This window comes from Chenopodium quinoa, unplaced genomic scaffold (genome assembly GCF_001683475.1).
Source record: "Chenopodium quinoa cultivar QQ74 unplaced genomic scaffold, ASM168347v1, whole genome shotgun sequence".
Classification (NCBI taxonomy): Eukaryota; Viridiplantae; Streptophyta; class Magnoliopsida; order Caryophyllales; family Amaranthaceae; genus Chenopodium; species Chenopodium quinoa.
The window spans coordinates 1385657-1402810 of NW_018743066.1; the positions used below are offsets into that span (position 1 = coordinate 1385657).

General features: G+C 40.7%; 1 protein-coding gene across 2 annotated transcripts; it reads left to right on the top strand.

The window, feature by feature from the left end:
- The first annotated feature begins 5652 nt into the window (after nucleotides 1-5652).
- LOC110731307 lies at nucleotides 5653-15504 on the top strand. 2 transcript variants are annotated; one of them, XM_021911156.1, is made up of 11 exons: nucleotides 5653-5832; nucleotides 6002-6312; nucleotides 7111-7227; nucleotides 7313-7413; nucleotides 7598-7669; nucleotides 7847-7940; nucleotides 9589-9669; nucleotides 9911-9952; nucleotides 14497-14556; nucleotides 14721-14867; nucleotides 15018-15504. In XM_021911156.1, the coding sequence occupies exons 2-11, from the start codon at nucleotides 6037-6039 to the stop codon at nucleotides 15159-15161; spliced, it is 1134 nt and encodes a 377-aa protein (XP_021766848.1). In that variant the 5' UTR covers nucleotides 5653-5832; nucleotides 6002-6036; the 3' UTR covers nucleotides 15162-15504. The 2 variants fall into 2 exon arrangements, with proteins under 2 accessions (XP_021766848.1, XP_021766849.1); XM_021911157.1 differs by having other exon boundaries at nucleotides 5654-5832; nucleotides 7317-7413.
- Nucleotides 15505-17154: the final 1650 nt, after the last annotated feature.

Consider the following 17154-nt stretch of genomic DNA (forward strand, 5'->3'; position numbering starts at 1 on the left):
GATACTGAACTCGGTGAGCTCGAAAGCCCACTTTGCTAGTCTACCGGATTTTTCAACCTTGCCGAGGACTTTCTCTAACGGCTGATCAGTTAGAACCGCTATTTGATGAGAATCAAAATAGGGTCGCAACTTCCGAGCAGCCACCACCACTGCATAAGCCACTTTTTCTAACAATGGGTAGCGCGTCTCGGCATCCGTCAGGGTGTGGCTGACGAAATAGATCGGCTGTTGAACTTTTTCTTCTTCCCTTAGCAGCACCGCGCTTACCGTGGCTGGACTGACCGCCACGTATAAGTATAGGATGTCTCCTACGACTGGCCTTGCCAGTGTTGGGAGTTGAGCCAGGTGTTCACGGAGCTGCTGAAAGGCTGACTTTTGTTCGTCTCCCCATTCAATGCCTTTTGAATTTTGGAGCTTCAGCGCCTTGAAGAAAGGGAGCCCTTTGTCTGAGGCTCGTGAGATGAACCTGGACAAGGCAGCCATTCTCCCGGCTAGACGCTGAATATCCCTTTTTGTCTTCGGCTCGGGGAGGTCTAAAGCAGCTTGTACTTTGGCGGGGTTTGCATCAATCCCCCTCTTGCTGACCATGAAGCCGAGGAACTTGCCTGACTTCACGCCGAAGACACATTTCTTCGGATTCAGCTTCATTTTGTATTTTCTGAGGGTGGCGAAGGTTTCGGCTAGGTCCGTGACATGATCTTTTTCTTTTATGCTTTTGACGATTGAGTCGTCAACATAAACCTCCATGTTTCGGCCTTTTTGCTCGGCGAAAACCTGATCAACCAACCTCTGATATGTTGCCCCCGCATTTTTCAATCCGAAGGGCATCATTCTGTAATTGTACAACCCGAAACTTGTTATGAACGCTGTTTTAGCTCGGTCCTCGGGGTGCATGAAGATCTGATGGTATCCCGAGAATGCGTCCATGAAACTGAGCAGAGCATGCCCGCTTGTCGAGTCGACCAGTTGGTCGATCCTCGGCAGCGGATAGGAGTCCTTGGGACATGCCCTATTCAGGTCCGTGAAGTCAACGCACATCCTCCAGTTACCATTTGCCTTCTGAACCATTACAACATTGGCCAGCCACTCCGGATACTGACAGGGTTCAATGAACCCAGCATCTAGGAGCTTATCGACCTCAGCTGCGATGTTCTGGTTCTTTTCGGCGGAGTAGTTCCGCTTTTTCTGCTTAATGGGTCGACTGGAGGGGTCGACATTAAGCCTATGGGAGACGAAGTCCGGATCAATCCCGGGCATTTCTGCGGCTGAGAAGGCGAACACGTCTCCACTGGCCCGTAGGAGTTGGACGAGTGCCGCACGGGTGTTTGGCTCCAGTGACGACCCGATGCTAACACATCTGTTCGGATCTCCTACGGTCAGTTCTATTGACTCGGTCAGGTCATCCGTCTCCATGCTCTTAGAGTTGGATTCCTCGAATTCCGGCCTGCTATCAATATTAGCAGACTTTCCTGACCGCGGCTGGCCATCAGAGTCGTTCGGCTCTGAGGCGGAGTCAGCCTTTTGGCCCCCATCAGATTTCTCGTTGTCTGGGGCTTCATTAGCCGAAACGTCTGAGCCTCTCGGCTTTTTGGCGTTTCGGTCCCGGTGCTTTTCCTCCCCATCGCCACGGTCGCCTCGGCGAGACGTGGATGGCTTGAGGTGATTGCATCGGCGGGCTTCTTTTTGACTGCCCTTTATTTTCTCGGAGCGTCCCTCGTCTGAAACGTATATCATGATTTGATGATACGTGGAGACGACTCCTTGAATGCCGTGAATGAGGGGTCTCCCCATGATCACGTTGTATGCAGATGGAGCATCTACGACCAAAAATTCGGCCATGATATTCCTAGCTGCTCGGCCTTCGCCGATGGTGACAGGAAGTGTAATCTTCCCGTCAGGATACGAGGAAGAGCCGTTGAATCCAGACACCGGGTAGGGTGCGGGGGCCAGGTGCTCGGCTCCCATCCTCAGCTGGTCGAACGCTCCTCGGAAGAGGATGTTCGCCCCGCTACCGCCGTCGACGAGGGTCCGCCAGACGTTGCGGTTGGCGATGCCCAGAATGATTACTAGTGGGTCATCGTGGGGGTATACCACCCCCTCACAGTCTTCGGCTGTGAACAGGATGTTCGGCGCCGGTGACTGGGACTGCCGAAGCTCAGCCTGATGAATCTGATGGGTTAGACCCCTCAGTTGGCGTTTGGCTGTGCCTCGCGAGATTCCCCCGGAAATAACTAGGATGTCGAGGGACTCCTTGCCCTGAGGTCCCTTATCCTTCTTCCGAGCGAAGTTGAGGTCCTGCCGAGAATCTTTTTCAGCTTTTTTCTCCTCGCGCCTGTCCGCGAGGTATTGGCTCAGGTACCCCTTGCGGACCAGATCCTCAATCTGGTCCTTCAGCTGGACGCAGTCCTCGGTGCGATGTCCGGGTGAGTCATGGAACTCGCACCACTGGTCCTTTCCCCTCGTCTGATGCCAGGGAGGCAACGGACGAGGTTTTTTGAATCTCCCCTCGTCCTTCGTCGTGCTGAAAATCTTAGCACGGGGAAGGGAGAGTGGAGTGTATGAATCGTACCTTCCCGTGTAGGGAAAGTGTCTTTCCTTCTTCGGCTCGGCAGCAGAGGACGGTTCTGAGGCCTTAGCCTTCCCTTTCCTCTGCGCCGAGACTTCGGGCTGCTGCCCTTTCGGCTTCTCAATTCTCGGACGAGACTGAGACCTGGATCTGTTCCACTCCTCGGCTCGGATGAACCTATCCGATGCTTCCAAGGCTTCCTCCAGGGTCTGCGGGGGATGCATGACCATGAAGTCCAGGAACTTTCCAGCTTGGAGGCCGTTCCGTAGCGCGAACACGGCCAGGCCTTGATCCAGGCTTGTGATTCCGGATGACTCGTTGCTGAAGCGAGTCAGATAGTCGCGGAGGCTCTCGTCCTCCGCCTGCTGCAGACTCATTAGCTCTGCAGTGGTCTTCTCTCGGCGGTTGGCCGTAGAGAATTTGCTCTTGAACTTGTTGGAGAGGTCGTTCCAACCGGTTATGGAGCCTTCCTTGAGCCCTTTGGTGATCCAGGATTGGGCAACACCTTTGAGGGTCGTAGGAAAGTATTTACACCAGGTAGCCTCAGACCTCGGGTTCAGATACATGTGCCCCTCGTAAGAGGCAATGTGATCCTTAGGATCTGAGGTACCATCGTAAGTAATATGTGCCGGGATTTTGACCGTTGGCACATGCTCTTCCAGAATCCACTTCTGGAAGGGCGAGTTCGATGGAACCATGACCGCCTTCCCCTTGTACCCAGCCTCAGGGACCTCGCTCCCTCCTCTCTCAGAGGTGGAAGTGGTTTTCGTCCCCGGCTGAGACAAGGTTGGGTGGGGTCCGGTATCCTCTGGGAAGGTGAGGCGGCTATGCACACTCACCTCCCTCGAACCCAAGCGTTCGTGAACGCTTTGGCGGGCGAATTCCGGGTCCTTGGAGGGCCCCATGGAATTCTGAGCTTCAGAGTGGTCAGAGGGTTGAGGGTTCCTCCTCCTCTCCTTACTGGAGTTTCGGGTGTCCCCTCGCCACCTCTGGCCGAGCTCTCTATGTGGTGGAACTTGTCCACCATCATCCTGACCGATCCTCCTTTTCAGGTTTCTCGGCTGGTGATCATTAGGCATCTGGATTGGAGCCCCTTGAGCTTTAAGGAACTCCATGCAGATGGCCACTGCTCTGGCCACTTCCTCGGTGGAGGGTCCGGAGGGAGGAGTCTCCCGCGGATGTGACCTGGATTGCACGCTATGGCGCGGCGGGGAGTTCCTCGCACCTGAGCCACTCGGTCTCGGGGATGGCCCCGGCTGCCGAGTGTGGTGCGAGGTGTTCTCCTCCTGGAGGCTAGGACCTCTTGAGGCTTCCCTTTCCGGAGAAATGGGGGCCTCCGATTCGGAAGAGGCTTGCTCCGGGGAGGGATAAACCGGCTGGCGTTCCCTCACCGTAATCTGGCCTCCTCCCTTCTTAGCCTTCTTGGAACTCTTTCCACTCTTAGTCATGGCGACTGCCGGAGTGTTTGATGACTGACGCGAAATTTAGTAGCGTTCCCCACAGACGGCGCCAAATTGTTTCGGATGAAAACAATCGAATCTCGGAAGATCCTTTTATCTTGAGGGAACTTGGTCTCGGTCCGAACGACGCAGGAGCCGAGGGTTTCCTGCACAACAAATACACGTAAACTAGCCTCGGGGGGGACGCCGAGGAAGGCCCCTCCGATGCTTAAGTCAGTATATTAGAGAGAGAAAGCTGTGCAAGAGTTTAGTTGCTTGAGGCTTTATTGTCTTACCAAGAATTGACCAAATTGTTGGCTTTTATACCTTGGCTAATGAAGGAGGCGGATTGGGCCCGGAAGTCAGTTGGGCTGGGCCAAGCTGATTGGGCCGTTGACTGACCTTGACATGGCTTTGAGGATGTTGATTTTTGACTTTAGCACATTTGGAGAGTTGAACCTTAACCTTGGGCTTTTAATTGGATCATTCAGTGACCAGGCCCAATTGGACTAAATTGGACCCAAACACGTATAATACTTGTATATGTATTGCTTTTACTAGATTTATGCCTCCATCATGAATTAGTACTCACCTTGTCCTTGTCTCAACCCCTGTAAGCTGTAATTAAATATTATCTATGATTTCATCGAAATATCTTATAAAACTTGTCTGTTTTCCTTGGATCTCTCTTCCCTGCTTCATTTTATTGATATACTCCGTATAATCGATTTTATGAAATGTGACTAAGCTTTTTAGGATATTCAAAAATTGCATGTGTGACTATTATTTTCAAATAGTGGAATGAACTTTTTTCGCAATCTTGAATTTGACTGATGGACCACTCCACACTTACACACATACATTTTGGGTTTTCCAAGTTAAAAGTAGGAGAAATTCTGGTGACACTCCCAAAATGTATCCATAGAAAAGTCAAAAAAGGGTTAAGATTATTATTAGGTTAAACACACACTAATACTCTCTGGATTCAATGCTACTCCTTAATGACTAAATTAATTGATATAGTCTACAATCCTTACTGTTCTAATTAGTGATCTCCACGTGGGACGGCACCGTTTTATAAAACATTGTCATTGACAACCTTATTTATACAAGCATTCACACAATCTTTGATGCCTTTATTCTCTCTTTTGGATGTCTAAATTCCTTTTACTTGGACAACTTCATGAACAAATGTGCCTATTTTATTTGGTCAGCATTGTTTTGAAATTGATAACCTTCCCTTCCATTGATATCTATGTTGCACTATCAAACAAATAAGAATTTAATCAAAGGTGTTAAAAACTAACCTAACTCGACTTAATCCAAAATAAACTCAATTCTAATTTTAACTTATATGAGCACAATAATTTTAAATGACTCAAATTTAAACTCCCGAACTTAAAGTATGTATCATTTCGATTAACGGACCACAAGGACGACCCTACCAAGGTTATTATTACTCAATCAAATTATCAAACTATATATATTGGCAAGGTTGGTGAATTGGTGAAAGGAGCATGTCTATTCATCTATTGTCAAACTCCAAATGCCAAAAAAGTACAAAAAGAGTACTCTTTACCATTAATAAAAACATTTATGAAACCTTATTATTATTATTATTATTATTATTATTATTCAAATTCAATTAATTAAACTTTACTCCCAAAATAATTCAAACTCTCTCATTTCTTCTTTCTTCTTTCTTCTTCTCTTATTCATCCTCCCACAACACAGCACGTAGCAACCAGAAGAGAGAGAAAGTAGAGAGAGAAACTGACTCATCACATGCACTTCCTTTTACCTCCATTGATGAACCTCCACTTCAATGTAACTTTCTCTCTCCTCTCTCTCACTTTCTCTCTCCTCATCTTCTTCTTCTTCTTCAATTCATCATTTCTATAATATTCTTCTTACTTTGAATTGATTAATTATTTTGTAATTAGTGTAATTAATTTGTTGAAATAAACAAAAAAATTGCTGCAAATAATTATGGCAGGAAGAGGAGGAATTCTTCTCCCAACGAAGAAGAAGATGACGATGACGTCAGCACCGGCGACGATGACGTCAACGAAGAAGCTTAGGTTTAGCCATTTTCGACAGAATTTGAAGGTCGTAATTTTGATATCGATTTTACTCTGCATCTTTGGATTCTGGAAATTTCAATCTCAATTTGTATCTTCTGCGAAAACTGCGCAATTATCACGGCGCGTGGGTCCCACGCTCTTCGTCGGTCCCCGTAAAATCGCGTTTTTGTTCCTCACTCGCCGGCATCTTCCTCTGGATTTTCTCTGGGGTAGCTTATTCGAGGTTTTTCCTTTTAATTTTTTTTTTGTTCAAGTAATTTTGTGTTTTGGTTTAATTTTGCATTTATTAATATGATTGCTTCAATAATTTGGTTAATTTTGGAACTTGTGTTGATTAATTTAATGTAGAAGTGTTTCCGATTGTTTTGGAAGAATTAATTATAAGCAAATTTTTATTGTTTCTAATTACAGCTGATATGAATTAATTATTGGAAGTTTTTGGGCTTTAATTGCTTACTTGTATCTAAATTTATTTTAATTTGATTATATGCTGTATAATTCTTGATATAAGTTGCATAGGAATTAGGAAGTAATGCTGTATAATTTGTTCAGCTTCACTGATGATTTTTTGAGGTTTTCGTCTCGATTCTTAATTGCTGAAAGGATTGTGTTTAAGAGTAAAATTGCTCAAAGTAATGATATTCTTTCTGATGCTTAAATTATAGTGTTTGATTTTGTCAAATTTAGCTGAATTGTTCTGATTATAAAACTCAATAGTATTATGCAAAAGAAAAAGAATGTTTGTGATGTATTACTTGCTTAACTAAACGTCTATACTTGTTAACATAAAATTTTCTCACAGATATATACAGTAGTGGTTAATTATCCTTTGCTCAAAGTAGAGGAGATCTAATTTTAGTCATTTGACTATGTATTAGAGAATTAGACAGCTATTATGCATGTACATGAACTTGATTTTGTGACTAATGCCAAAATCAAAACAAATTCGAGAACTTTGCTTCTGGATTGTGTAATTTGGGAGTGGGATTTTCTAATGTGTTGGTGAATGGGGTATTTCCAGGAAGCTGATGCAACAAGTTATTCGATATACATTCACTCAGAGCCGGGTTTTGTATTTGACGAATCAACCACGCGATCGCCTATGTTTTATGGTCGGCAGTTAAGCAATAGCATTCAGGTTTGTGGTTTGGATAATGCTGTTCTTAGATCATATATTGGTGAAATTGCTTTTTTTTTGGTTTAATAAACCAGTGAGGTGTTAGGTAGCATGGGGTGAATCGAGTATGATTGAAGCAGAGAGGTTATTGCTTAATGCCGCACTTGAGGACCCTGCTAATCAGAGATTTGTACTTCTTTCAGATAGGTAACTATGCTGCTTATGTGTATTATACAATGATGTGGCATCTTTAATAACTAATGCAATATAGGATCAAGTCAACTATCTTTTCAGTTAAAATATTTTTTAGTACTTACTTTTTCAGAATACATTGCTAGATTTCATATCTAGTTTGATTGGTTTGCTTATATGCTGATTTCTCTTGTTGCAGCTGCGTTCCTCTGTATAATTTTAGCTACATATACCATTATGTTATGAAATCTCCTAAAAGTTTTGTAGACAGGTAAATCTGAAATCTTTGAAACTGATGATCTTATTAGAATTCTCTAGTTTTATTCCTCTGTCACTTTTGGTTTAGTACTTTTTATTGGTCTATCTTGCTTAATTTCTTAAGATATTTGCTGTGGAAAAGATCATTCTAAGCTCTTGAACTGACATACTAGCTTTTCTTTTGTGTTAGCTTTTTGGATAAAAAGGAAGGTAAAGAGGGAGGACGCTTTAACCCGAAGATGGCACCTGTTATAAAGTTGGATAAATGGCGGAAAGGGTCACAGGTAATATAGTCATTACCTTTTTATTTGACTGAGCAGACTGACTACTACTTTGTGTCTGCATTACGATCTTTGGTAGGGTCTTAAATGATAGTGACTAGCTAATAGAAGTTTAAGAGCACTAGTCATATAATTTGGACTTAGAGTAGCTTTTAATGACAATTTTTTTTGGTCATATGCGAAGTACATTAGTACTAATGTACTTCGCAAATGACCACTTATAGGATTAAGGCTGTGATTGATTGATGTGAAATTGCGAAGTACATCAGTGTGTAGCATTTGGGACTTTGGGGCTTATTCTTATGGGGATGAGCAATGATTTAGTTAGTTTCTTAAACATACTTTGCCTAAAGTTTTTTCGAATAAATAAGGTTCCCTTTAACATGTTGTACTAATGTATTTTTGTAAGGATCTTCCACATGCCTTATGTTACGTTAGCACTAATAACATTATGACATCTAATTAGCAGGAGCTAACCTTTAAAATGGGTATGCCCATCTCCATTTGATTAGCCACCAAGGACATCGAGTGAGCTTTGGAGCCTCTTTTAGCCATTTGTCTTACAAACAATTAAAGACTCTCTATTGTGTATGTTATAATTTTAAACTTTATACGGGTCTTATTGATTGTAATTTGGGTTCTATGTGAATGTAATCTACTCATCTTGGTAGTTGACTTCTTGTTAGGGATTTCAGATTATGCATCATGGCCAAAATTATATGAAGACATTCTGTTTGCCAAAATTATTTACTATGTAATCACTTTTGGTTCATGTAGCCGACCCCACTTATGGGATTAAGAATTTGATTGATTCTGTTTGCCAGAAAAAAGGGTTCAATGGGTGTTAGCCAATTTGGTTGTTGCATGCCATGCATCATGTTGGACTATAATGGTCCTAAGCAGTCAAAGAAGATCATAGACAACTAGTGACACAGGAGGCTTCCCCTTGACTGCCTTTGCTAAATTCTAACAGATATTCTGGAGAATTTGATCTGCTTGAGTTGGGCTGTAGAGATGTCTAAGATTATATCTTGACCTTGGGACCTCAATGCAATGCATATTGTGGCCCCGAATGAACAGATATGAACATCTAGTTATAAATTATGAAAATTCAAATAATATGTATGAACATTTAGCTCATATATTTCAGATATTAGCTCTTTTAATATTTCAACACCAAACAGTACAAGTAGCTAAAAATTTACGAACATAGCAATTAGCAAATAAACTCATATTCTTTGAACTATGTGTCATTATTTTAGAACTTTTTTCTCATTCGGGATCATGATGCTCATTGTGGTCCTATGTGCATGACATAATAATTGGGGTTATGCCTACACAGTGAAGTGGTAATTTGGGTAAAGAAAACATTTTGTGCTTGGATATGTCTTTATTGTGATTTTAGACAATCGCCTTGATTTGATAGTTGATCAAAGAATTTTTAATATAGGTTATTCAAATTGTGTTTCTTTCTGTACAGTTTCATGTCATGTTTGGACAATTTTATCGTATTATGTCGAAGGTTGCCATCTTGGGCAGCTGGGCCTCTTTAGAGTGCCTTACAGTGGGAATTTTCTGGATAGCTGGTCATGATGATTATTTTACTTGAAAGTTAAGTGATATTGTTGCTTATTATACTTGGAAATTTCAGTGGTTCACTCTGATCCGGAAACATGCTGAAGTTGTAGTTGATGATGAGCTTATCTTTCCTGTCTTCAGAAAATACTGCAAGGTACACAATATGCTAATTGTAGATGTTTTAATAGCTTATACACTCTCTATTTTCCTTGTATTGTCTTTTAGTGATCTTGGTACTTTTCCATCTTCTTTCCTTGCTTATATCTTTTTGCATCACTTTTGGTTTCTCTTAACATTCACATAAGACCGCTGTTGTTTCTTTGTAAATAAAAAGTGTATTTAAAATATTTCGCAAATCATTGTGGGACTAATGCTTTACTGTTGTTGTTTTGCAGCGACGCCCACCAGTTGATGATTCAAAGGGAAAGCTGAATCTGGTTAGTTTCTTACGATGAATTGATTTTTCCCATTTCACAACTTTTCTGGATGTTTTAAATCTTAGAAATTTATGCGTTATTCATTTAAAATTTTGTTAATATGATCTTGAGGACCTATGCCAATTTCACTGAAGGGTTGTGGGCTTTGTTGTATTCAATGTGATGATGCAGGAACTAGGATGTATTTTAAATAACTACATGAATGCCCTTTATATATGGGCATATCTCGTGGAAGGTTTCCTTGTATTGGGTAATCTTTACTGGGCATATGTTGCTGTAGTTGTGTAATTGAGATGTATTGATTTTTATGAGTATATACTAATACTTTAACAGAGTAAAGGTTGATGCATGCTTGGTTTTAAAAAGCGCGCCTCGCTCCCTAGCTCTAGGAAATGGGCTTTAGCTAGGCGAGGCTCAGTCACCTACGGGAGGCGCGTGCCCGTGCACCTCAAAGCGCCTTTGGTAAGGTGCGCCTTTGCGCCTCAAGGAAAATAACTGAGATATAAGTTATAAATTGAAGAATGATGGACACTTTTTCAAATTTAGACTACCTTAGCTTTACATATATTATTATTATTTAATTTATTATGAATCTTTTTAATTGGTATTAAGTACAATCAAAGTAAAAAATAATTTAAAATAAATATGTAAATACATGCGCCTTGCATACAAAAGGCGCTCGCCTTCGCCCTGCGCCTCGTGCCTAGGCTGCAAGGACCATTTGCGCCTTGGTGCGCCTTGCACCTTTTAAAACCAAGGATGCATGGTGCATCAGCCATAATTAGTTTGTTGAGGAGTGAAGGTAGGTTTAATTAATGAATGAAAAGACCTACAACCCTACCAGATATAAAGTTCACAGGCTTCAATGATAAAATCTTGGCATGTAGAATGGAGAGACCCTTTCCCTGTGACCGCAACACAGAAAAACTTCAAAAGGTCATCCTATAATATGAAGATAGTAGTTGTATGCAATCTACAATTAGAAAGCCATGGTAGGATTTGGTGCTTAGCTTGGTACAGAGCCACGAATCGCGATCTGATTCGTGCGAACCGGAACGCGGAACAAACGCTGGTGGTCGCGAACCAGAACGCTGAAGGTGGCGACTCCTAGTTGTGGCTGACCAAACACGGTTGTTCTTCCTCTGCAACCTTTAATGGCTTTTTTCCCGACATTTTCAATGTAGTTTTCTCTCTTTCTTCTTTCACGTGTATTTACTTATTTAATTTCTGAAGTTTTGACTTTTTTCTCCCTCCTCTCTCCTGATTTACCTAGCAGTAACGTTTTTTTTTTTTATTTGTGCACACTAAGGGTGGCGGCTAGGGTTTTGTTTTACTTGGTAAAAAGCTTAAAGGCCTTAAACATATATCTGTCTATCGACAACTTTTTTATTTTATTTACTTTTTTTAGCAATCCACTCACCTAGATATAAAAATCTATCAATAAAAATCACCTATATAATTTTTTTTATTAATTTAATTATTTCATACCCAATTGTACCGGATTCACCACGGGTAGCGTTCCGTGTATTCGTTTCCGTACCACGTTTCGAATCGAATCCCGTCCCATGTAACGTTGGTATTACTCTCCTGAAACATGGTATGTTGGTAGCTTTCTACCCCACCCCACCCCACCCGTATACCCTAAAACACCCTTGTTTTGCTAAATGAGGGTAGCACTGCAATTTTGGTACCAAAAAATGCTGAGTATGAGGAAGGACCAAGGCACAATGCCTAAGTGTGGAGCGTTGGACGGTGATCAGCTAAGATATGCGTATGCCCGTGTGTTGTAGGCACGTGCAATAGGACAAGGCATAAACACACCTATTTTTGGCACTCGAGGTTAGCGTCTTGGCTTGCCTTAATGTCAATACAAGGCAATGCAAGGCCTAGGAAGACAAGGCAACACGAGGCCAAGCCAAGGCACCACAAGGCCAAGACAAGGCACCAAAAGGCCAAGACAAAGCATCACAATACTTGTTAATGTAGGGTTGGGTGGCCAAGGCATGAATGAGATGCATCTGACGTGCAACTGTCCTTTTGGACCCCTAGGAATATATTGGATGCATAATCTTGTTGGGTAAAAAAAAATCATCTTGAAGCCAAATTTGAAGGCTATAACACATGAAATTAGACCAATTTCAAAGGTTTCTGAATCCGTGTTAGAAAATAAGGGAAGCATCTTAGGATTCCCGGGGTAATATAATGTTGTTTGGTTATATACGACCATTAGCTGGTCACATAATCCCAATGGCGGCATTGGATTGTATACATAGTTGTATTTGTAATTTAAAGGCAAAAGGGACTGTTTCAACCACCCTAATGGCCTCCCGGGTGTTTTATGAGGTCCATGAAAAGCATCTTGACTTGTTTCCTTTCCAAGTCCCTAAAAGTAATAAAATATCCAAACTTGAAGATTATAATGCACGCTTTTGGACCAATTTTGGAGATTTCGGGACTAGATATTGAAAACTCATGGTACAGTAAGGGATATATTCTAAGGTCGTGTAATGTTGTTTGCTACCAATTTAGGACCACTAATTTGTCACATAAAAGCTCTTGGTGGCCTTAGTTAATCAAGGGAGGCTTGTACAAAGTGGATGGTTCAACCGCTTAAGAGGTGTCGTGAGCTCTATGGAAAGGACCCAACCTTATTTTTTTTTTGGGTTCAAACAAATATGTCCAAAATCTAAGGCTACAATATACTAAAATATAGAATCGAACCCATTTCAAAGGCTTTGGAACCTATTATCGAAACTTTCGAGATTGTAGGTGATGAATCCCGAGGTTAAATAATATTGTTTGGAACTGTATCTGACAATTATTTGGTCATATAAAGTCCCGTGGACTATGGTGGCTTGGTTAATGAACTGAGGCATAAGTAGTAAATGACTAGATTGTCTGTTTACAGGCAAAGAAGACTGATTCAACCACCTAAATGGACTCCCAAGGTGTTGTGGGGTCCATGGGAAGAACCTCAACTTGTTTATTTTCCGGGTCTAGAAAAGTTAAAAATTGTCCAAAACTGAAGGCTATAATCCACGCTTTTCGGCTAATTTTTGAATTTTTTTCAAAATTGAAGTGAATGTGCAGGATGTCTCGTGGGGTCATATTAACTGGTTTGGAGCCGCGACAAGTTTACCAAAAGTCATATAAAGTCCTTGGAATGAGTTTGTTTGATGTAGCTGACCATTGTGGAATTATGTTGAGTTGTTAGTGAAGAGCTTCAAGAGAGTCATTTATATAACCAACATGGCATCCTGGGTGTCCTATAGAGGCGTCAGGAGCCCTTCATCTTCATTGATATTGTTGATTATTCCCAAATTCATTTCTTACAGTAACATCAATATATAACATGGGTGTCTATATTATATTGCATTGATGTTGTGTTTGTTATGCAACACCGATTAATGTTTGATTGTTTAGAATTATTCATTCGTTGGAACATGAATACCTTTTTATCTCAAGATGGAAAAGTATCCATAACCTCATAATGGAATGGCACCTCATCTCATTTCATGGTTGTTAACAAGAATATAATATTCTTTATTGATTGATGATCTGCTGACTATCTTGGACAAGTATAATACTAAGATTACATTTCTGTTGTACTCCAAAATGTATACATTTTTGTATCAATTTATGTGCTGTTGATTGTCTGAACTTTTTGGGAGTAGTTGAGGACATCATCAAAATTATAGCTAATTTCTTGCACTTACCAGTACCTGGTGCTTCTAATGAGCAAAGCAGTCTTACTCTAGTGATTTTAAAGAAGTGGTCTCTTAAGAATCTTTTTAATGGCTGATCCTTTCTTGTTGATTATTTTTGGTCATTTATGCAAGGTGCTACCTTAAATTCTACTTTCTCCCTTTTTAAGGATGTATTGTTTTGGCTTTCACACTTGGCAATGAATGATTTCTACCATTAATATTATTAACTATCAATAAGTAAGAACTATGAAAACTTAATATTTTGATAATCTATGTTAAGACAAACTAACAGTATCCCATACGATTATGTTATGCCTCAAGTAAAAAGTACCAAGGATAGTTTAAGTGAATATGTGATAAATGCAAAAGTAATACGTAGTAGTTGGATGTTATAGAATGATTCAATTGTGGTATGGTCATTTGAATCCATTTCCGAGGGCCAATTGGGCATGGAAGGTGGATGCTTTAATTCTATTTGCAGCCCAATTTAGTTCTTTAGCATAGCCCTCCTGCACATTCCATTATGTTTAGGTCATAATGCTTGTTGATTTGAAGTAGCGATTGTTTGTAACGCGTACTTATTTAATTTCTAGCGTCAGCTTAATTTCCCTTGTCAAACATTATGGTAGAACCCTTGGGGCATTTCAGAGTGCAAAGATTGTCTAGAATCAGCTTGTAAAAACCATATGAACCACACCTGGACGACTGGACTGTTGACCACTTTATATTGAGTGAATATATAGTTAAGTCTTTTTCCTTTCCCCATCGAACACCTATAAATTGATTGATTGGGTTGATCTATCATCTAATTCTGTACTATTATTTTGTTCAATACAGAAACTTCAGAAGCAGCACAATTGCATTCCAGATGAGCATTATCTGCAGACATTGCTTACTGTGAGTAGCATCTCCTATCTTATTATTGGCTAGAGTTTTATCCCTTTCCAATTAGTCTGTGATATTCCAGCAGCTACTGCCGTCATTAATGTTTGTTTTATCTATTTTTTCTGCTTTGTTTATATATGACAAAATGCATGCTAAAATTGGTTAATTCTTAATAGATGATGGGGCTTGATAAAGAACTTGAACGTCGGACATTGACCTATACTCTATGGAATGAATTTGCCTCGAAAATGGAAGGGAAAGGTTGGCATCCTGTCACCTTCAGTCATGCATCTGCAACTGCCCAACGTATTCAAGAAATTAAGGTTTGTATTATTTTCTATGCTCAAGTGAAACTACTCCCTCGATTGGGTGATTGCCCTAAGCTTTAGTTCTTTTTGGGCTACTTTTTTTCCCCCCCTTCGCTTATGAATTATAAGCCCCTTGTGTAAGCTGCTACTTTTTGTATTTGACAGGATATCAACCATGTATATTATGAAACCGAGTTCAGAACAGAGTGGTGCCGAACTAATTCTACAGCTGCTCCTTGCTTTCTATTCGCAAGGAAATTCTCGCAGGGGGCTGCTATGCGGCTTTTGAGTGAAAGATGGTTACAATAGTACTCTGTTGCTCATTAGGGTACCATGGTTATCCCTATGCAAAATTTGTAGATCTTGTAACATGTCTAACCTAAACTCCAACAATACACGATCTTGGACTCTTGGTGGCAGGCTGTGGGCAGTATGATGCCTAATTATACTCAACACGATTATGTAGAGAAGTTTATATAGAGGCATATATAGTGACCCAACTATCGGGAGAACTATACAATTAGGTTGTAGATTATTGTTTTCTTATTGATTTAATTTTGATATTAATAAACATATATAGATGTATCTTACTTTGAATGTACAAAGTTATTAAGACATTTTTACATGAAACTTCGTTGCTTGTTTTTGAGAATGATTCCTCTAATGCCAAGAATTAATGCTTACATTTATATTTCACCATCTTAATATTTTGATCTTGGTGAATTTTGATACTTATTTTTTATTTTTATTTATTTATTTATTTCATTTATTAACAGTTTGTTGACAAGATTTTATACCCAGGCTTCCGAGAAATTGTGCATAGAGCTGTCAATTCGGGTAATCGGGTCGATTTTGGGTCGGGTAAGAGTGGGTCAAGTCAACTCGGGTTGGGTCAATTCAGATTAATTTCATAGCCTATGCGGGTCGGGTTTGGGTTGGGTCATGCTTGAGTCGGGTCATACTTCTTATCGGGTATGGGCCGGGTTTAAGTCGGGTAACATTCGGGTCGGGTGAACAATAGGTCGGGTTTAATTCGGGTTTTCACGGGTTAAAAGGGGTTAGGGTAACTCTCGAGTTCGAGTCGGGTTCGGTAAAAGTCATTAATTTGTGGGTTAGAATCAAGACGGGTCATTCTCGGGTTTGAGTCGGGTTTGGTTCAAGTCAATAATTTTCGGATTATAATCAGTTCGGGTCATTCTCGGGTTTAAGTCGGGTCCGGTTCAAGTCAATAATTTGCGGGTTATAATCAGTTTGGGTCATTTCCAAGTCGGGTCATTCTCGGATTCAAGTCGGGTTATGTTCAAGTCAATAATTTGTTGGAAACAATCAGGTCCGGTCTTTCCAAGTCAGGTCATATTCGGGTTCAACTAATTATAAATAGATAATTATCATTTTTATCAAGCTAATTATTTCCTTTGACTATAATATATATGACAATATACTAGAGAACCATAGTCTATAATTTAGGAAGATAATTATCTCCTTCGACCATACGATAAATAATATACTATATTTAAGTCTTAAATTTGAGGATGATGCTCCTTTCTTTTGCTGGCCTTGGATCGACTTGGACTCCCTAGACAAAATGCTTTGATCAACAATAATAAGGTGGTCTAAATTGAATTTAAGGTGATTTAAAATCGAGTCGGGAACAATTTGGGTTGAATTTAGGTCGGGTCAATAACAAGTCGTGCTGATTTCGAGTCGGGTTAGTAACAGATCGGGTTGAATTTATGGGACGGGTATGTAATAGGTCTGGTAAAATTCGAGTCGGGTCAATAACAAGTCAGGTTGAGTTTGGATCAGGTCAATAACAAGTCGGGTTGATTACGGGTCAATTTTGTAACAGGTTGGGTTAAATTCGGGTCGGGTTAGGAACGGGTCGGGTTGAATTCAGGTAAGGTTAGTAACAAGTCAGGTTAAATTCGGGTTTTGACGGGTTAAAACGGGTTAGAGTCAATTTCGTTTCATGTCGGGTTCGGTGCAAGTTAATTAAATTGGCCGTTGTAAACCGGTAAATCGGTGCAAGTAGTAAACTGGTAAATTGGTCATTTAACAGCAAATTGGATGGTTCCACACACCCAATTGGACTCTCGTAGAATATTAAGGACCATGGTAAAAATTTCGCCAATTTTTATTTTCGGACAAAAAAAACGTCAAAAGATTCCAAAACTGAAAGCTAATATCCATGCTTTTTGAGAAATTTTGGAGGTTTCAAGGCCCAGTGTAGAAAAGTCTTGATATTTTAGGGGATACATCTCGGGGTCATATTATGCCGTTTGGAACCATATGTGATCATTAT